Source organism: Achroia grisella, unplaced genomic scaffold, assembly GCF_030625045.1.
Source record: "Achroia grisella isolate CSIRO2021 unplaced genomic scaffold, CSIRO_AGI_Agris_v1 utg5936, whole genome shotgun sequence".
Lineage (NCBI taxonomy): Eukaryota > Metazoa > Arthropoda > Insecta > Lepidoptera > Pyralidae > Achroia > Achroia grisella.
In genome coordinates this window covers 361,151-384,958 of record NW_026712956.1, presented here as the reverse complement: position 1 = coordinate 384,958, position 23,808 = coordinate 361,151, and the positions used below count along the sequence as shown (strand labels likewise).

Sequence of the window (23,808 nt, the reverse complement as noted above, 5' to 3'; positions counted from 1 at the left end):
TTATTAAAGTCGGTGCAACAGCTGCCAAGCTAAACCGTCATTAAAGCCGCGGGAAAAGCAATAAAATCCATCGGAACATTAAAAAACTGCCGTCATCAGTCAAAAGGGCCATTTATTTTTCACACATAAAAATAAATTTGACGACTTTTATGATCACTTTCACGTTCGTAAATCTGTTAGAATTTGAAAGAATTTTAAGGTAGCATTCAACATGATTAAAAATTAATAATTTATTTAATAGATACTAGCGATGCACTGTGGCTTTGTACGACTAAATTATTGTATTTAACTTCATAAACGCTGCATAATAAATTTCCTACTGCATTTACGAATCTCTGTTTGAAAAGTATGCATGTGTACACAAGTTTTGGCCTCTTAATTAGGCAGTAGAACCTAGTCGACGCTTACGAAAATTTAATTCTAAATTCATAAATAAAATTTATAACGAAAGAAGTTTAGAACAATAATGAATTAAGAACATTACAGATAATATTTTTGTTAGACAGAGTTTGTTATCAATGAATAGCTTATGTAATATCAAGTCAAGTTATTTAATATTGAAAAAGCATAGTTATGAGGATATATGTCTACTTTCAACTAGGGTATATGCACCAAATTTGATTGTGCATATATAATGCAATATATATGTTATTAATATCAAAACTATATTTAAATATTTACGCACATAAATCTTTTACCCCTTATGATACGTACGTACGATGTTAAAGAATCCAGATTATCACTTTTTCGATTTTTAATAAATAATTATTATTATTTATTAAAAATCGAAAACTTGATCTCAGGACAATTCACACAGCGCCATCTAGTCCCAAGTTAAGCTAGCTAAAACTTGTGTTATGGGTACTAGATATCTGATAAATATATAAATATATTTTTTCGTAAATACCTATATACATTTTATACATAGAAAACAGCCAGACCGCCACAAATAATCATATTCATGAATACAAATGTTTGTGCCGTGCGAGGAATCGAACCCGCCACCATCGGAAGTAAGACCGTGTACTAAACCGCTAGACCACCTAGGCCGTCAAAAATAGCTGTCTGTTTTTATATTTACACAATAAATATTCTATACCTAAATATAATACATGTTTAAATTGAATATGTAATGCAAGTAAGACACTTTTGCGGAGTAAAATGTTTAAATTACATATATTATGTATATATATGTATAATTAATATTATGTATGTATAATTAATGAATATAAATTACTTCCAGATTCAATCATTTCAATAAATAATTCAACCACAAGTCCATACCACAGATAGATTTGTATAAAGACGCCATCTGTATATCTTTGGATGGAAGGAAAATGGAAACTGCGCGTATCATATTTTAGCAGGGTATTTTTTTTTATTGCGCTATATGATGTGATTAAAGACGTCATCTTCGGCGGGGAGGACGGTGTCGTGTGTTTCTGTGATAGCGATGTAAGGACGGAACGGGTAGACGTGTATGGAGGTTACCTACCTTTATGAGGTCGGTGGGATTAATAAGAACGTTCCTCAGGCGGTGTTGTCATGTAAGGATATGTCTTCTCGGTGCATAGTCAATTCTACTTATCTTCCCTTACCTTACGTAGAAAATTAAATAATTATTCAATCACTACCGCATACTTTACACAGAACGAGACAAGCGATATCCGGCATCTCGATCTTTCTTATGCTGTCTACAATAATATATTTGTTATTGACAAAGAACATTGAACGTGTTTTCATTTTTCTCGTAAAATCCCAAATAAAAATTTACACAAAGATGTATTTAGTAGACTCTTTATAGTTTATTTAAAGTCAAAACCAGGAAATACAAACAACAGTTGTAACATCTATTTCATCATTTAGTCTATTACATATACTCAGTGTATAGAGCATGCCATGTTTAAACCATTACAAACAAGCAACACAACTGGAATCATTCATTTTCACCGTTTCACCAATGAACATAACAATTGTGTTGGCCTCGACGGCTGAGGAAATAATATAAGATGGTAGCGAAAAGCTTTCGTCAGTAATTAAGTGCTAACCAGTTTTACTTACACGGATGTAGAATAGTATAATCTTCCAATAATTAAATAGGAATTTTAAAAAACAACATTATTATGAACTATATATAAATATTTTATATATATTTTATTTTAATTTAATATTAATTTTTGATATTATTTGTATTTTATTTTTGTGTGTGTATTTTGTGTCTGTAGTCTGTACGTACTATCATTAATTATAAGAAATCTGTAATACTAACAAAGTGGGCAATTAAGCCTGATAATAAATACATTATTATTATATATATGTTAAAACTAACTACAATGAATTGAAATTGTCGTCCTCGGTGATCTACCGGTTTAGAACGCCGACTTTCTTACAATAGTCGCGGGTTTGTTATTTCGCGATACCAATATTTGTGTTTATGGCTAGGTTTGTTTGTATTACTCTAGATAATATGGATGTATTTAAAAGAATTAGTATTGATTTATTTGGTTTAATATTGATTACATTACAAAAGACATGTAGGAAAATGGATTATATTGAAATCATTGAAATTAGGCTTCCGAGTTTTTCCTGCAATTTTTCTTTAACAGCGCAGACAATCCTTAGTAATATTTCTTTTAAAAATTTCATTAGGGCCCATCCATAAAAAGGGAGAGACTCATAAATGTAGACTGTGCCAAAGACGAGGAGAGGGGTGAGAAACCTGAAATTCATGTGATGTAATTTATGGAAGCCCTCTCATACCCACAAGCCGAAGGTTTCGATAACAAGCGGCAAAAATATATAATCATTCCTGAGTGTTATGTGCTGCTTCGTATATTTTAAAATCCGAGGTCGGTAGAAACTACTAGTAAATAATTAATGAAGAAATTCATAATTTTACTGATATTTATATACGCGAAAGTTTATGAGTCTGGATGAATAGATGGATGAACGGATGTTTGTTACTATTTCAAGCAAAAACTACTGAATAGATTTTAATGAAATTTTACAGAAATATAGCTTAGCTTATACATCATAATAATAGGCTATAAATTTTATGCGGGTGGAATCGAGAGAACAGCTAGTATAACAATATAACAAAGGACTTAAATTTAAAAGATCTCAAAGAAGACGCTTCTGTTTTAGTATCAACTGATCCTTATCCTCTTTTGTTATTGTATTACATAATACAAAAATAAGTAACATTTTTGTTTAAATCCACATTATATTTACTTTAACAGATATTCTGATTACAATTCTTAAATAGATTACGTTGAAGATTTTAGGATATAACTCCATTGTTCTGAATTTGTAAAGTTCATTATAACATCAAACGTTTCAAACAAGCTTCCCAACCCTGTTGCATATTATCTAAATAATTTATGAGGTGTTTGATCTTTAACAGAGCGAATAAATTTATAGAAAATTCCAAACTAATTAGAAATATACTAAATTGGATAAACTCAGGGCAAACAAAATTAATTTTACTTCACGTCAACGGACTATTCAACTTATTAAACTGGAGTGGAGCCAAATTCAGTGAAGTTTAATGAAAGTACTTTCTTTGATAATAAATCAATATTATAAATACGTACTATATATGATACCGATTTATACACTTTTCTAGGGTTTCGAATCAAGGAGAAAGGAAATCAGAGAACTGAACTTAAGGACTGAAAATAAACTTTATAACAAAACGAAAATGTAAGAATGCACTAATATTAGTGAATCCTTACATTTTCGATAAGAATCAGATGGTTTGTATCTACGGTGAGAATGGCACATTTGCTTCTACGCACCACCGTTTAAACATGCGCCAATGGTACAACGTCGCCGAACACGATTTGTCTAGACTGAACCTAATAATATGAGCTTGGCCTTTTCGTCTATCTACCACATACCATATTTCAGAAATTACAAATGAATCTAATCTAATCTAACATTCTATTTAAAACTAGCTTAAAAAAATAAATGATTTTTATTTATATTAATAAAATATTACATTTTCATTACTAACTACATGTCTTACTCTTATTTTACTTATATTTTAGTTTTAGTTATATAAAATAGGAGTGACACAATTCGATGCTAGAATGATCGATGTACTTCAGAAATTCACTCGGTCATATCATATAATCAGAAACACACTCCATAGTTACCACAAGAATATAGTCAGCGTTTTACAGATTTAATATAAAATTAGCTATATTCCAATTAAAACTGTCCAACTACTTTATCGAAATTGTGACACTGCGGCCTCGCTCATTACGGTGCATGTAAGTTCTGCTCTTCAGCGCTTTTGGATAGGGTTGTGTACTGCATTGTAATATGTTTATTTTTTCTAAGTATTTACAAGCATAATTATTTATATAAATAATTATTAATATAAATAAACAGGGATAGGATATCCTACTCAGCAAATGTCGTTCAATCCCCATAATATTAGAAATGTACTTAGAATACTCAGTATAGATACAGATATAACCGCACGAAGCTGAAGACTGTACATTACAGCGTGTAACTTCGAAAAATATTCGTGAACTGTATGAAACGAACTTTAGAATCATGAACACACTATGTGTATACATACATATAATAATATGAATGCAAAAGTGTCTCTGTCTGTTTGTTTTTTTTCACAACTAAATCTTTAACCGGATCTTAGTAATTACATGAATTGAGAACAAAGGATGAAAGTTTATACAGACGAAATTGCGAACATAACTCAAGTAATAGCTATACTTATTAACTAATAGCAATACAATAAAGATTACAATTATCTAATAGACAATTATCTACGTATTAAATTGAAGTGAATGTAATTGAAATTTTCATTACCGCGGCATGAACGCTGTATAATCCGTGTCTAATAACCCAAGTACTAGCTCTAACGGAATTAGTAGACCCATTAAATACAGTAATTAATAATTTTGTTCTGCCATTTTGCCGCATCGGAACTCTATTGGTGATCAGGAACCGAGATAATGACATATTACGCAATACTCATAAAGGTTCTAAATCGATTCTGTATTAATGTGAGATTTGTAAAATTGTATTAAATATTACAGTCGAGATTTTTTTAAATGGCAACATTGTAATAATGTACTGTACATAGCTCCTAATTAAAACATGTATATACTTGATATTAATAAATAAAAAATGCTAACATTATTTTCGCATTATAAAGTCATGTTGGACCAATTTTTATAACAATTTTGTTATTTCTTGTAAATCTTAAGCATTATTAATATACTTAAAGTATTTTATGGAAGCAGGTTATTTATAAATTACTCTAGGTATGAAACGAACAACAAGTAACGTTTAATAAATGTAATACAAATCTGTAACTCCATCTTCAAGTTCCTTTCTTATTTATTTATTTTCTTTTGTTATAGTGCAGATTATTTTAAAATAGTATATTCACACTCACGAACATATCTGAAAATCAGTTTTATTCCTTGAGTGAATCGCCACACTGAGCTATAAGACATTTTATATTTCTGTGGCACACGCATGCAGGTTTACCCATAATCTATTGTATTGGCCTTAATAATGTGTAATGTATACTTGTAAATCTACTTAATTCATTATTTTATGCTTATTTTTAGTATGCAAAAGGACTGCAAACAATTTATTTACTAAATATGTACTTATGTCTACCGTTCAACATGAGCAAAGTAAAATAAATGATGTTCCATTTTTTACAAACACAGGCGTGAAAGGGCGCGCGTGTCTCGTTATTTTGTTGGTGTAAAAATGCCACCAATGTACTGGAAATTAATGATAAGCATTCCATAGCTGTTTCGCATGTTATTAACAAGTAGATGCAAAATAAATTAAAATAGAGAAAATGTTGGATTACAAATCCGTACTAAGAAACAAATTGAAATAGAATTTTTTTTAGAAAATTGATAGAAAGAAAAAAGATTCAAACTGCATTCGAGTCTCTCTGCACTCCCAAAGGTTGGCTGGTAGAGAATGCTAATAACATTAAGCCCACCCTAAATTTCAATAAAGTTTGAATAGATAAATAAGTTTTGTAGAAGGAAGAAGAAATATTATTTTGCCTAGAAAGACCGTCTTCCACAATCCAAACGCCCCAAAGTACTGCAAAGTGACACCAAAATCGAAATATTTTGGTCAGGAACGTCACGACGTCTAGATCAGTGTGGCCACGTACTCTAGTCGAGTTCTTTATTATATAATATTTAACTATTCTTAAGAGAATTGTTATTAATAAATCTACACTGTAACACATATTAGCACCTAAAATACTTTCCAATCTCCTATAGAATTAAAAAGTAAGTAAATTACTCAACAAACTGACACAGGTATACTTTATTTCATTAATAAATTTCAAAGAGCATGAAGTGAACAAGATAGATGCTAAAGACACATATATTGTTTTAAATACATACATAATGTACATAGACAATACCCAGACTGATACAAACAATCATACTCATAAATATAAATGTTGGTACCGTGAGAGGAATCGATCACCGTCACAGTCAATCTTATATCAACGTATAAGTATATATGTCTGTTCTTAAACTATTTTAACGCTTCTTTTTACGATTAATGGGTGTTCGCACCTATTTAAGTTTCGCCATAATGAAAAATATTATATTTCTGCATTTAAATCCGTTTGCGATCGCAAATAGCCATAATAATTACATTTAAAAATAAAATTGTAAAATTTAAATTTGGAACGTCACACATAGAACATCGATGTTATTCTGTTTAACTTTATATACATTTTCACTTCTTCCCGAACATTCCGTGGCGTCACTATTAAAATCAGAGTACAGTATATTCTAAATATTTTTTTTATTTCAATTAAAACAAATTAAACATTGCAATATTCCTCCAGCAAACAAAATCTATAAACTAATATGTTTTTATAATTTTTCTCACGAGCGAAACATGAACTGTAAAGTTACGTGTAAAACAACACGCAAAACAGTAAACAGAGATCAGTGTTTGCATATAGAAATTTATAAACATTATTTAACATAATGGCCGCAAAATATTACCGTGTTAGTCGAAAAGCGTGTCAAACGATGCTTTCGTTGACTCCCATGCACGTGCGATGGGCGAGGCCCTTTGACACCTGCATATCATTTAAACAAAGATGTGTTACAGTGAAATCGGGAACTTCTATTCCTTTTTTTAATATGTGAGTAATGAATGAAGAAATAAAAATACAAATGCCTTTTTTTGCAGAATTTTGCGTGGATTTTATTCATAGTTTACTTCACTGAAATTTGTATGTACTTATTATATACAAGTTTGTATAAAATGATTTTTATAGACAAGTCAAAATTTAATTCAAATTATAAGTAATGCATATGATCAATTGTTAAAATTATAATAATATTTTATTTATTACAATTGTACGTGCAATATATATACACACATATATTACATAAGCTTTTTTGCTGAGCAATGATTGCAGTATGTAATATTTTGCAAAAAAAATGCAAAAGTGTATCTGTCTGCTTGTTACATTTACACAACTAAACGTCTGAACAGATTATAATAAATTTAGGACGTATACTGTTTATCGTTTACTTTGAAAATTAGACAAAGTTGCGGGTAACATATATATAAGCATATAAATTTGTTACACATATTCTTTTACTATATATATGTCTTAGACAACTGATATAAACACATAAATACTTATATTTTTTTAACGAGTAATTAATATGCATAGAAATCACTACAAATCATATTAATGACTACAAATGTTTTTAGCGAGCGAGGAATCGAACCTGCGACCATCAGAAGTAAGGCGGTGTGCAAAACCGCTAGACCACCGAGGCCGTGAGTCTTCATTTATCTTAAGCTCGTTATGTATCCGTCATGCGATTCCCTTACACGTCTGTCCCTGACTTTCCATGGGTCGGTGAAATTGTTTGCACATCGAGGAAATCCTACAATTATGCCCAACATTGACCATCAATGTACTAATGGTGTAGAATAAATGGAAGCGTCCAGTGGTTTATTTAATACGGAAATGCTTAATGGTGAACAATTATAATTCTTAAGCACATAAATGGAAATATTATCTGATAGCTAATTGTAACTGTAATTTTTTTTTTTGTAAATGGAATTGCAAAATGATGTCCGATCTGGTTAGTGGTAGTCGTCGGCTATATACATAAACAGCATTACAGACATCACGTTATCATGAGACGCCCGTGATACTTTGTTTGGTCATACATTGCCTTTCGAGAGGACCGAGATGTCTTATTATCCTGAAACTATACATGTGTTCTTTAATATATTGTTTATGGCTTTTCATTATTGTATGTTACAAATAAAGCATAGTCGTATTTGTAACATACAGTATAATAGCAGTATACTTTATGTTACAAATAAGTATTCTATCTGTCTATCTATGCATTGCGTAGTCTAATGTCGTTTGATCATTTCTGCACAATATCCTTAGCCGTACAAATACAGTGCGAATAAATTCACAGTACGAATAGAAATAAATATATATAATTGGCATCGTCTAACTAGAATTATATTAATTCTTAAGTAAAAAGAACCACAACCATATGAGAAAAGGTTCTCATATGGTTGTGGTATATGGTGATCTCATGAACATAGGCGTCGGTAGGCTTGCTATCAGGTCGGTCGTCAGTTTGTTCGCCTTTCCAGTTACATTATTAATTTTTATAATGATTCTAGACTATTCACACAGCGCTAGCTAGTCCCAAGTTAAGAAAGGTTTTGTGGGTACAATACAACATAGATGTAAATTTATTCTTGTAAATTACATATGTAATAGTAAACATCTCGATCAATAAAAACAATCAAAATATTTGCATCGTGCGAGAAATTGAACCCGCAACCATCCGAAGCAAGGCGGTCTGTTAAACCGTTAGACCACCTTGGCCTACATTATTGTAATCTTTTCGCTTCTAGATCGCTTCTAGTGTTTGTACATTTCCTAGAGCTGCAACCCTATAGTCCCACGATACTGGCTAAGATTTCACTGGCAACTGAGAGTACGTATCTTAATGGGCTTTTAACGCGTCATACCATGTTGACATAGATACTGCACGTTACAGCTTAGTCTCTGCAAGGCATTCATCTAAGATTAGTGGCCTACTGTGGATTTGCACGTTTGCTTTTTATGTAGTTCGAATGGGAAACAAACTGCCCTGATGATAAGCGATAACCACACATCGGGAAGGGAATTGTTAGTAATGGGAACTGATAACCCCATTGCTTGCAATGCACCATGTCAGGTGGACTTCCGCGCGGTTGCCCCTAGAAACTATCGTGATAAATTCCAGGTGAATTTACCATGATGGGATAACTGACCTGACCTGATGCTCATTCTATCATCCTCAACTAGTATCCCGCCAGGGTAAACCGTTAACGTAGGCGGGTGAACCATATCAAAATCATCCATTAAAAAAAGCATCTGAATACCTGAACAACACCTTAGTTATCATGTGATTCCTTTTACCCATACATATGTACTTAGAATTAAACACACAGTAAGTTTACATTCAAAAGGAAACCTTATGATTATATTCAAATATAACAAAATGAGATTTAACGGCCTACTGTTGTCATATACAATATGTATATTAGTAAATTCTTTGTATGTTGCATGTATATGTTTATATTTATATATATAATTATACTAACTATTTAAGTAAGGATATATTATTGTTATATAAGCCGATTATTACCTAAGGTAGGTAAATACCCATGCCTTTTCCCATCATTGCCTTTCAATCGCTTTCTGTTTTTACCCATTGGTTAGCTGGTAGAGAGTGTCATATGGCATTAAGCTCGACAATTGCACAAATATTTTAAATAGTGTATTAAGAATAAATAAAATACGTACATATATACATAGCTATTTCAAAGAACCAAAATCTCAGCGGTACTGTAATTTCACTTCCATATCTCACACTTCAACCAAAACATATCCTACAAACAAAGATACATAAATGCGTCTAAAATACTAAAATACTATCTATCTATTAATCACAATATGATTTCATCTGGAACCAGCTTATCGATTTGACAAATCATATTATGATTAATATAGATAGTATTACTGATTAATATAAAATCGATAAGCTGGTTCCAGATGTGCTTTCATCATAACAAAATCGTCTCTCTTTATAATATCACTATAAATAATTCTTATTAAGGAACTATATTATTCCAGAATAAAATGAGATATTCCGATCCCATCCAATATATTGCTGATGCTAAAAAGTCCGGGTTCCATATTATTACTTTCCTTGTAACACGAATGTTCATATTATGCCGAAATTTGACGAACGTCCTTCGAATATCCGCACGGAAATATATAATTTATAGATTTCATCATACTAAGAGAACTTTTCAGTTTCCCAATATGCTCATTTTAGAAGTTATTACTCCTAATTTTAGAATTATATCTGTAATGTAGTGTATATATGCATTATTTATATATACATATAATAATACCATAGAGGTCGAATTTCCGTACATAGAAAAAAAACGCCCAATCAGAGTCAAGAGAAATGTTAGAAGTGAAATAGAATTTATTTAGATTTTCTTCAAATTTATTATTTATTTGTCTGTTTCTCCGTTTGTACAGGCTAATCTCCGAAACTGATGGACCAATTTAAATTATTTTTTGCATGGAGGTAACTTACAGTCAAAATCGTAGTTACTTTTAATTATATACATATTATTAATTATCTTATATTATATACATCAATATTAACTGTACACTACCAAAATAATCTACTGCCTATCAAACGAAAATTATACCAATTTACACCAAATTATAGGTAAATATGTCTAGGTTTGGAAATGGACTAACACACCAAATAGACTCAATGCAAGAGATTGCATGGACAATAAACATATAACTTAAATTAACTCTCAAACGTCTTTATGTTTTATCAAAGAAGACTAAAAAGTCGTCCCCGTAGACACCTCTATTCCATATATTTATGCCAACAAGTACCTTGCTTTATATAAGCGAACTTTCAGTTCAAAGGTAAACTACGGAGGCGTGACATTTTAGTCCTCTGAAATGGTTACATGTAAAGGATAACATGGGCATGACATGATGACGTAAGGTCCGTGGCTGTTCATGTACTATATATGTGACAGATATCATATTCCAACAGGTCTTTAACATGATAGTTATTCCAGTACCATAAAAAAAGAATATGAAAATTCGATGTTTTATTTTATAAAAGACTATGTTTGAGAGTGAATATACAATTGATAGTACAATATAGTAGATATTGTACTATCAATTTCACTATTCAGAGTTCCTATTCAATTATAACTAACTCTCTTTTGATCTTGCTTTAATACAATATGCAAGTACAGTTAAGAAAATGCAGTTATTTTATTTATGTATTACTAAACGTTGATACATGTTTGTGATAATTATTCCATAGACTAATAACTATTATTATCACTGATACGGAATGAATAATAAGTACCCACATATATAACTCTTTGGCACGTATAGTAACTCCGTGTAAGACTAGCCTCACATTACTAGGTTCTGTCCGGAAAAGCTGTGCCGATGAAATCGTTCAATTAGTGCAGTCCAGAGAGAGCGGAACGTAGCAACCAATATCTACATATTAGGGGGGCACTAACAGTAGTCGACTATTTCATTACTTTCAGCCCGTACGAAGCGTATAGTGTATAAAAGCCAATGCATCGACCGAACGGCGAACTCTCAGTACGAACCGTCCGACTTATCCCGGAAATGTGTTTCCACACTAACGGACCCTTATCTGCAGTTTATTATCATACTAATTTTATGAGTGAAGTACAAATTAGTAGATAACAAGATATATCGAAAGTGACACCTCTAAGTGGTCGGGCGACTCCACGTGTGCTTGTAGGGTCTGCATAATGTTGCATATATTACGAGACTATCATAATTTTATTACTCACGCCTTACTTGGAAGACATTTGAATTAATCACTGTTGTAGTGTATTTATCAATATGAATACATTTATTTAAACAGGTTATGTATTTTTTTATTCGAATGGAACACGCGGTCTTTTGATAACAGTTAATCTTCTTACATACTATCGATTAAAACTCCAATTAATAGCAGTTTGGCACATCGTCTTACATTTAATGTCGCGGGTTCGATTATCTAGGTGTTTTTTTATGTATATTATGTATGTATTTTCAAATTAAATGTATTTATTTATTTTATCAGTTGTCTATTACTCTTCTCAAGCTCTGATTTGTTTGGATTAGATAGCTCATATAACTCGTCCATTATTACCGTTATGATTAATTAATACTGTTATTATTAATTCTGACATATTTTATATCTTTTTTTAGAAGTAGTGTAAAGTATTTAAAATTTGTATGTAAAATAAAATACGTAAATACTATTCAAATTTAAAAGTACTGTCCTCCGAACATCGTTAACACAGTGACCCTGCGTTCAAAGGGCCACATGTCACTTGTAAACGTTTTGTCAGTCTGGCCAGGTGGTAATTTGTATGAAAGTGAAACCACTTCGCTTTTACTATCGGCCGTCTCGCTCCTACCTTATCTTTTATGGTCTGACACGTGGGTGAGATAAGTGGCCACATTTTACGAGGCGTCCGACTTTGATTGAATCATCTAATAGGCGGGTCTGGATGTATGTATAGGGATCTATATGTTTTACAACGTTGACCGACTTTAACATTGACCGACATCCTTATGCATATTATAAATTAGATGGAAAATAAATTTACTTATATATAAATTATTTATAACGTTTTTACTGATATTTTAATCGATTAAAGATTGGACAAAATCTGTTTTCAGCTATGAGGCCGCCCATGATTGCCTCTTTGTCTATATATATATTTGTTCATAACAGTCTATTTAAATATTTGTTTTTTCTGTAAGAATTTTCATTCATTTATCAATTCATTAGATTGCTAGTCATAAAATTTCGTAGAAGGATAGACTGAATTACAAGAAGGGACATTTTTATTATAATATTATACATGTAATAAAAAACGTTTAATAAGTACCCTCTAAAATAATCAAGACCCTAAAATATTAGAACATCAAATGAATGTAAATTAATAATATACATATGTAAAAAAACATGTGTCAGTGAACATGTTAATGTATGTAATATTCTTACGTCCCATAATCAAAATATGATTCAATTACAATGAGACATAGTATTTTTACTGTAAAAAACCTTTCAATTTTAAAACCCGTTCATAATTCACGACAAAATCTCATACCAAAAAAATCCCGAACTTGCTCTTTTAAAATGTGTCGAAAAATACAACCTAAAACATAAACCAACGTAAATTAACAAAGGGTTATTACGTGAATTAATCGGATCACGAATTTGATCCAGTGCCCCATTAAAAGGTACACGCATCATTAATTATTAAAACAAAAACCTATAATGCTATAACAACCTTCTCGTTTTACGAAAAAGGGAAAAAATAGCTGTGACCCCGTCTTCGTAAGCGAGGTTTTCGGAATAACAATAGGTTTTTTTTTGTTTTAAAATAAACAGCTAATGTAGGAAGTTTAATAGGAAGCTTGCAAATATACATTGGACAGCGTGGTCATACGGTACACAAGTTAACCGACCCTTAAGAAACATTTATAAATCCTTCTTGAAAAACACCGAGATAAGTTTGAGAGGTAGTTCATTTCACAATCTAAGTGTAAGCGGGAGGAAGCTCCTCTGAAACCACACTGTCCGAGATCACTTAGGTTCCAGCGTGTTGGAATGAATTCCCTGTCGATAGCGAACGGTACGATAGTAAAAAGTAGCCGTGGGCTATTCTGGCATCATGTCGAACAATTCTTCAGACCACAGTCCGTGTATTTTCGGTAGAATACACAAAGCGATGCGAAGTCCCGCCTCAAGCTAAGTGGTTCGATAATAATTCACAGAGGCGGCACATTTTTTATTTTATTCTATTGACTAACTAAATCCTACTAGACTGCCCGCGTAACTTTGCATAAAAAGTAAACTATATGTTAATCTAGCATATGATCTATCTATCTTTGTATCAAATTTCAATCAAATATTCGTTCTGTTTTTTAGAATGAATAAGTAACAAACATCTAAACGTCCATTCATATATCCTTAGAAACTATTGTCTTTATACTAGTTGTTACCCGTTAATTAATCCGTTTTTTTTAAATAAATACCTATATCCGTCCTATCTTCACATCAAAATTAAATTCAGACTTTTTAAGGCGTTTATTCAAGAAAATAAATAGACAGATTTTCACATATATAGTATTACTACGAATTAGTAGAATATTGCTTCTGAATTACGTAATATTGTAACAAGTCACACGCCGGAAAATATTGCTCTATTATTCAAATATACCAAGACCCTCGTAAGTCTAGGGGATATATTCCTTGTCCCAAAAATAAATAAAGGTAACTTGAAGATAGATTGCCTCTCCTTTATCTGTATAAATTCCTCGAGGGAAGGCCGTAACTTAAACACAAACAAACCTATTAGACAATGTTACATTACATTGTTGAATAAACACGTCAAAAAATCCTACGAGAATAACGCGTAATAATTATTGTATTCATAAAAAAAATCTGAAGAAGAAAATGTTGTAGGCTGGTTGGATAACAGAATATGTTCTAGGCTTATGTTTATTCCGATTTATTATAGTTAAACAGACAAAGTCGCGGATAAGAACTGGTTCATCAACATCAGAAGAAAACAGCAATCTTCCATTTTTATATCCATTTTAAAAATGACTTCGTTTACAATAACGTAAATAATTTAACTGTGCTTAAATCAGCACTTTATATTATTCTGAGAAATTCCCTTACAGAAAATACCTTTTATTTGGCAGTCTTGAAAAACAAATCGTTGTTTTTCAATAATGATAGCTTTGGTTGTATTAAATACAATAATCTGTTATGTAATAAGTATTTCGAATACAGCTGACGTATTTCCCAGTAAGTGTGTTTTGACCAACAATCTTTTTAGGATATAAAAACACTCCAATTCCATCTACTATTTACACGACTAAAAGCAACGAATAATAAGTATAGAATTTCCTATATCTGTGAGATACTCGTGTTTCATATTACTGTTTGTTATTTCACCATATAGGGATAGTAAATGAAATAACTAATGCAAATTCATTAATATTCTCAATATGAGAATATGGAAGGTTATAGTGGTTTCAATCATTAAGTGGTAAACGTTAATTATAATTTCAAATCTGATATATAACTTTAATGCACACAATATAAATGTTATACTACATTTTGCGGCATTTTCTACCAGTAGATGTTATTTCCGCTAGCATTGGCATCTTTAAAATATGTATGCTTTACGCGTGTAGGACTAATCTTCAGTTTACTAGCACAAGAGGTTCTATCTATAATGGTGCATAAACTCAAACTATTAATGAAATTTACGACTGCAACACGTCTTTTGCCTGTAAATAAGTCATTACCTTCCAATTGATTAATCAAAACTTGATAATCAAATATTGAACATTTGATGTTCAGAATGTGATTTACTGACTCACATCTATAAGATAATGTAAACAGTCCTGGTACCGGAAATATAAATCTATCTCAATACTTAACAAATTAGGCAAGAGAATACCTAATACACTAAAATAAAAATAATTGATCCAGATTTTGGAATTATTACGCATTAAAACATAATTAGATCAACAATCGTATTAAAACATATTCAAGTAAATATTTAATAATTAATTAACCAACCGTTTAATGTAATTTCTCATACATTAACCCATAAAACGCACGCGCCGCTCGACTCTCATTAAACAAAGCTTTCGCCAGTTTCATTTTACTGAATCGTAACGTTCATAAAACTTTCATATGTGAATATTTTATATCAGCTATAAAATAAAGACCCTCGCATACATATAATTTAAAATTGAAGTACGTACATACAAGTCGTAAAGCGGCCTAAAGTTTTATGAGATATGTCGTTAACTCTGTCAATCCGAGCATTAAACATGGATTAGGTGATTACTAGTGTCTATTTTACGGACAAACAAGTTTAAGTGCTTATAAACTATACTAATTCGTGCAGGAAAGTCAATAAAATAAAAGAAATGGAATCAGAAACAATGTAAATTAAATTGATATAATGAAAATTATTTTTAAACTGAACTATAGCTATTCTTGCAATTTTTATGCAAGTTAAAAGTAACGAGAATAATCCGCAATTTATATGTTGAGATTGGGAAATACAGCATGAAACAAATACTAAATGTTACGTGGAGTTTAATAAAAAACATCAACAGATTGAACCCTTTCTGAGATTTGAGTGCATAAATTTACAGAATCAGACCATGTCACACAGATAGACTTCAAAATGTGTCCTGCATGGGTTCTTGTGTCTAGCAATTTAAGCCGCCGAGCATCATGCTTTGTAAGCTCTTTCTCGGTTGATAAATGTGAAGAATATATATATTATTATATAGTCCTTAATAATAATATAGCAGCAACGCATGTATGGTATTACGAACGTCACATGATAATTTGCCATTCGTTTATATAGGCGTCCATTATCACTTATCGTCAGTTACTCACTTACTCAAATCATTACAGTCATCACCATTCTAATTTCATTAAAAAAGTGAATGTTTCGTTACTTTTATTTATCATTTAAATAAATAAAACATTATTACAGAAATGTGGTCCGAAAGAGCACCTTCAAGAGTGTCTATGGGTAATAAAAGAACGGAGTATAATCCTGGATTTACGACTCAATCCGAGATAAGAAACCGCGAACGAATGGTTTGTAAACCTCCATCTTTGTTGCATTGTTTTATTCTATTGCGAAAATGTAGTAAGTACAAAATTTTAAATATTCTGAATTAATTAAATTCTAATTTTTTGTCTTTAAATATAGATAAGAAAGTTCCAGGATTATCAGGAAAATTTTAATGAAAATTCCAAATCAGAAATATTTAAATAGTAATTTCAAAAAATATCACATTATTATTTTAACAGTGATATTTTTTAATTACTGAATTTCACTGAATATAAATATTTTTAGAATATGTCGATAGCCTGAAATAATTTTTCTATTTAATGTAAGTGTAACATGTTTTATAATAACTCCAACACCGTCTTGTGCCAATAGACAGAAATTAAGTGATTATTTTATTATTTGATACTGTGATTCAATTATCTCTAAAGCCCCGATATGTACCATATACTCACCATTAATATGGTGCTAGTGAATAGATCCGACACCGTTAAAATCGCAGCTCAATCGCAACAAAAACGCTGCGTGCCCGCTGCGGTTGTGCTGCGTGTCCGCTGCGTTTTTAACGGTGTCGAGCGGGGAAATAGAGTGCGCAAGTGATGCTTACTGTAAAATAGCTCACCGTTGCCCGCCCTGGGTGCGGGGAGGGCGGGCGTCGCTAGCGCTAGCAGCGCGATCGCCCACCACCATGTCATCACAACCACACCTGTAGACAAAATTACATTTTTTATTGCAAATTGAGTTTTCTGTTTTGGGGGATAAGATTGTTAGTAATTGGACTATGGGACACAGTTACCTAGATACTCCAAGGTAATGGAATCAGGTGTACTTGCAATTAATGAAGGCCAGTAAGATAAAAGAAATGTTCTCTACTAAGTACTGCACGAATACCCTACTCTATACTGTTCTTATTTAGTATACATGGCATAAAATCAATATGACAAATTACATATTATCAACTAGTCCAGAATTAGCAAAGTTATTAAGTATTAATAACAATACGACTTCATTGGTCCAGCGGATTAGCACGCTGCTTTATTTCAGATAGTCCTTCTTTCATTCCCGGCACGATGCGAGTGTTATTCATGATTATATGTATTCGTATAGCTGTTTTCTATTTATATTATATATAAGAAAAATAAATATATTTATAAGAAGAAATAAGTATCTCTGTCAGTTGTATATCCATAACACAAGATTTGCCTATCTTAGGACTAGATGGCGCTGTGTAAATAATCCAGGATTACTATTCTGACAACTTTAGAATAGAAAACTTTGACAATATAAGATTTTACTCAATTGAAAATTCTTAGATTAAAGCACCTAGATAAGTGGAAATAACAATTAAAAAAGAATACACGTTACGTACGTTCACATAAAATATACCTACGTATTTCAGTCAGAAAACTAAGATATAACAAACTGAAGAATTTCTATCTCGTTCTACCCGCTCAGGCAGTTTTCCCCAGCGAGCATCGCACTTAGTGTAGTAAAAATCTTAAACTTTCATGCCACTTCTCTCCTGGTACTACGTGACTAGGCAACGAACATATAGTGCTAACATTTTCTATGAATACTAGATCCGTATACACTCAGAATTGGATTAATTTAGCTAGCACTAACAAAATGTAAGCTAAAAATAAACACGGTCTAGTCGGAATTTCCAACGCTGAAAATCCTGGGAATATTGGCCAACTTGGGGCAAGTAGTAAAAATTGGAAATTTCTATACAATTTTATATTGGTTTGATTTGATGCAGCAATATGACATTATATACCTTTTCATTACATAACTTAGAAATTCTGAACTACTATAAGTTACAGGATACTAAGGTACGACACCTAGTAAGGTGTCGTCATCAAGTGACTCATTATAATTTCTGATAAGTATATCAGAAATTATAATGAGTCACTTGATGACACTATGTCTTTAATATTATATTTATGTGGTAAACTAATAATAATAATCGCAAGATAATTCACATACTGTCAACTAGTCTTAAACTAAGCAGAGCTTGTACCATGAGTATTAAAGAACTGATAACTATAATTAAAACACTTATTTTATAAATACATACATGATACACATAGGAAATACCCCTACCAATATAAATAATGAATACAAATGTTTGTATGTTTCAGGAATCGCATTCGCGAACATAAGAAGTATGGCGAGGTTCTAAATCTCAAAAATCCATTAAGGCGATCAAATGGTTTGAGCCATTTAGTAACCTTGGTGGTGAATAATGGATTTCTCTTTTCTGAAACACAATTCTAATATAAAAAAAATATAATATATAACTGTAATAAAGCATTAAGGTATCGTTAAATATTTACTCGGGCTCCATAAAGTAAATTATACAGAATTATAATCATAGTAAATGTTCGGCAAAGATTTATTCCTCTGCATATACTTTTGCTGGCCCAGATCCGATGTGTATTAGGTCGTGAGACTATTAGCTGGCTGATAAGCGAGAAAGCGCTCGCGTAATGTCTACGGTACATTGACCGGAATAATATTATATCATATAATATTGTAACGTAAGGTCGGCTGAACTGAGGGACAAATAAACATAGTTGGAACATTCTCGTGGCCTAGTGATTTAATTTTGTTATTGTCAAATTATTATGACGGCCTCGGTGGTCTAGCGGTTTACAACACCGCTTTACTTCCGAAGGTCACGGGTTCGATTTCCCGATGAGTATGATTATATGTATTGGTCTAGACGTTTTCTGTGTATATTATGTATGCATTTGCAAATAAAATAAGCTTCTATGTTGTATCAATTATTTAGGACCCATAACACAAGCTCTCCTTAGCTTGAGACTAGACGGCGCTGTGTGAATTGTCCTGAATTATTATTATTATGTTTACTTTGTTAGTAGAGGACAGTGTTGAACTTAAATACTATCATCGTCGTTGACTTTTTAACGTAATAATTTACAAATACAGGCTATAACAGAATATCATAGAGATTGGACTCATTGCGGCCTTTATTAAAACCTTTTAATTTTATTATAAGCAGCAATTAGTTTATTATTTGGGACAAATAAAGGTGATGATGATGATTACTATTATATACAACGTGAGTTCCGATCTGGCCGCTACTAAAAAAATTATAATTGAGAATGATTCTCCGGTGATGGATACACCGATAACAAACGAAATTGAACCGAGTATCTTCGCTGCTGCTGCATATTAGATTATAAATATATCATAGATATATACATTAATAAAATGCATTGAAACTTCTGAGTTTGACAAACATTTGTTTAAGATTGAAACTATTTCATCTTATATATAAAGTTCTCGTGTCACAATATTAGTTACCGTACTCCTCCGAAACGACTTGACCGATTTTTATGACATTTTATATGCAGGATATATATATCATAGGATTTGAGAGTCGGCTACTATCTACTTTTCATACCCCTAAGTTATAAGGGTTGTCCACCCTGTTGTAGTATTTTTGGGCAATTTTTTTAATTTTTTATAATGTGCTACTTCTACCATCAACCCCTATTTTATAATAGCGATTTAAATTTATAGAGCAAAAACGTTTGAGGGGTTAGCCAGTAAATAAATAAAATAAATCTGAAATAACTTCATCATGCAAGACGTCTTAAATAATAAAATTCTTTCGTGTCGTCCTTTACAACGTGAAAATCTGCCATCACAGTTTACATGCAGTATAAAACGACAATTTCAGAGGAAATAATAGTTGAAAATTGCTTCTAAACCTTGTTGCCTCAAAATTGTATCTTCGCAGAGACGGGATAAAATTTTGTTTCGAAACGTACAAAGTTTGCCAACACGAAACAACTATCAAAACGTCATTATGATGGACTTTATCTAGGAAATACTAGGAAAGTATAAACTATTATGTTTTGAATCCGTTTTGATTTGCTGTAACTTTTTCGAAACTGTAATAATAATCGAAGACAATTTACGCAACGCCATCTAGTCCTAAACTAAGCAGATCTTAAATTATAGGACCTAAGCAATTGATAGACAGATACTTAAATATAAATAAATACTAATAATATAATAATAATAATAATAATATTTATTGCAGTTATAGGTTGTGTTACATAATTAAGTTGTACATAAGAGTCAATACAATTTTAACATACAAGTATAATTGTGCCATCTGAACTAGTATAAAATTATACTGTATCTCAGATGTCACATACCTCCCCAGGGTGCATATATAAATAATGTATATATATATAAAATATAAATAAATATAAATATATATATATATATATATATATATATATATATATATATATTTTATTCATATATTCTTATATTCCTTTATATAGAATGTTACAATATTATTTCAACGGATCTTCAAAGGTGTACCTATGAAAACATTTTTACTCAAAGCTTCAATACGAGTTGGGATGCTGTAAAGGTATTCCAAATAGCTTATAATACATTTACTAAAAATAGACATGTTATGGAAGCATGATTAATTATTTTTAGAAATTATATTAAATAATATAATTACAAATATAATGTAATTAAAATTTTAATATAATTGTTTATGGTTTTCTTGTTTAATTATCTTTTTTCTTATCTTTATTATCATTGTATATAAAGTTGTGACGAGTTATCAACTGTTTATTTGTATTATAGTTTCCCATAAAAATAGCTTGAGGAATTATGATGAATTTTCATAGAATATATAGGTAATTGAATACGCAATAGAAAACTGGGAAAATACCAAAGAAATTAAATAATTAATTTTGAATATTCTTTTAAATAATGAAATAATACATATTATGTACATTTAGATATTATACATATAATTGTCGTTTAATGACCAGTAGATGGTGTTTACATATGTACATACTCCAATCTTGTGCAGTGAAATGTAAATAAAGTCATTAGTAACATAGAATTATTAAATAAATATTACTTATAACAGGGCACTTTCCAACACATGGAATGTATATTGATAAGTGATATCTATACTTATGACACTAAAATTTCAAATCTAAAGTGTAAACACTTTGCATGGGACATGAGGTGAAAGTAAGGGACGTTTCATCAGTTTCCGAGTGAAAGATATTGCTTTTACGAGTGACAAACCAACACTAAATCCATTTCCCTGTTTTGTAACAAGATTCATGACTACTTAACGTTGGGTCCATAAAAGTGGATACTATCGTGAGACCAGATAGCTTAAGAGTTGAAATGCTCGTCGACTGGATGTTCTAAAGTGATAATTTCTCCTTTATTTACTACAATAAAGCACGCATCCGACTATTTGTTATCTAGACAAATGTTCGTACTATTACCGAATGGCAAACATCTTAATTACTAAGGATATGATGTACACAATGTTAACACAGTAGAAAATGGTAACAAGCCTAATAATATCAAGTGATATATATTAGAATAAGGTATGGTATGTGTTTATATTTAGATATATATGGATACTAGATGACCCACAAAAGTTGTTTTGCCATATAAATTAAAATCGTGATTAAGAAATAGGTGTTAGTGATAAAAAGGTAAAAATTTAGGTTTGTATGTAGTTTTTAATGCCACATTATAAAGAAAAATCCAAAAATAAATGAAAGTGTTAGGGGTGGACGACCCTTATCACTTGGGGTATGAAAAATAGATAGTAACCGATTCTCAGACCTACTGAATATGCATATAAAATTATAAAATCTGTATCGGAGAAGTATGATAACTAACGTGACACGAGAATTTTATAAATAAGATATTGTATATAAGTATATATGTCAAATAATTTATGTTATTGATAAATGTGACGTTATATGTATGAACTATGACTATAATACGCCGCTTACTAATATCTGAGTTTACCCTAAGTTGTGATAAGTTTATATTTTTAAACCATGTAACTGGAATGACAAACATACTGACAATCCACCTAATGGTCAAATATATTAAAATAGAATAATATTTATTACATCATCACATCACAACAAAACAATGACGATGCTCACAGCAGCATATGATTTGTATTGTATATAAATAGAATAACACAATACAAATCATTACATAAAAAAACAAAAGAAAATAAAAAAAATATTCAAGAATACATACTCAGTCATAAGTGATAATCAGCTTTCTGTAACATTAGAACTTTATTGATATTAATTTCTTTAAACAATATATACATATTTAGAATGCAAACAATAACAGTAAGAATATATATTAATAAAACACTTCATAGCGGTCCTTATCGTCAGTTTAAGGGCCCTAACTCATACGTACATCGTAAACTGATCTATCTGTCAATAGAACTTTTATTGGGTGAGAGTCCGATGTCTCCCTCCCCCCGAGCCTCCCTCCATCCCGAGGTGTCACCGTCAGAGATAAATTTTCGTCTCTCACTGGAATTTTTATTGAAAGCCCTTTCTGTAAAACGATTTCGAGTCGTTAAAAAAAAGAAAGTGTTTTTTAGACTTTTCTCATTAAACGGCATCTTATTTAAACATTGATTGATACCGTATTGTACTGATTACAATGTTATCCTCGTGAGAAAGCTCCTAGTTACTTAACGTGTTTTTTTTATAATTAGCATGGGATGTTAACAACGGCCCACCTGATGGTAAACGGTAACAGTCGACTATATACATACATGAACAGCATAACGGACCCCATGTTGACATGTGATACCACTCATATGCATACTTCCGGATAACTAGGAGTGGACTTATAATAAAAATAAAAATAATCTCAGAACAATTCATGCAGCGCCTTCTAGACCCAAGTTAACTAGCTAAAGCTTATGTTATGGGTACTAGATATTTGATACAAATACATAAACACCATACTCGTACCTATACAAACAATCCTACTCATCAATACAAATGTTTATACCATGCAAGGAATCGAACCAGCGACAATCGGAAGTAAGGCGATGTGCTAAACCGCTAGACAAGCGAGGCCGTCAAAAAAAATCCATCATATTTACTACTACGAAGCGTCCGCCTGCAAGTATTTATGTTAACAACATAATATTTTAAAAGCACCTTACCGGCACAC

At 31.3% G+C, this 23,808-nt stretch overlaps 1 protein-coding gene across 1 annotated transcript in view; it reads right to left on the bottom strand.

Annotated features, from left to right (window-relative positions):
- Positions 1-23,808, bottom strand: part of LOC131848825 (serine proteinase stubble) — a 147,418-nt gene that overhangs the window by 46,615 nt on the left and 76,995 nt on the right. Inside the window, exon 3 of the mRNA XM_059198768.1 lies at positions 17,384-17,482. Coding sequence (XP_059054751.1) covers positions 17,384-17,482 — 99 coding nt within the window. The remainder of the gene's footprint in view (positions 1-17,383; positions 17,483-23,808) is intronic.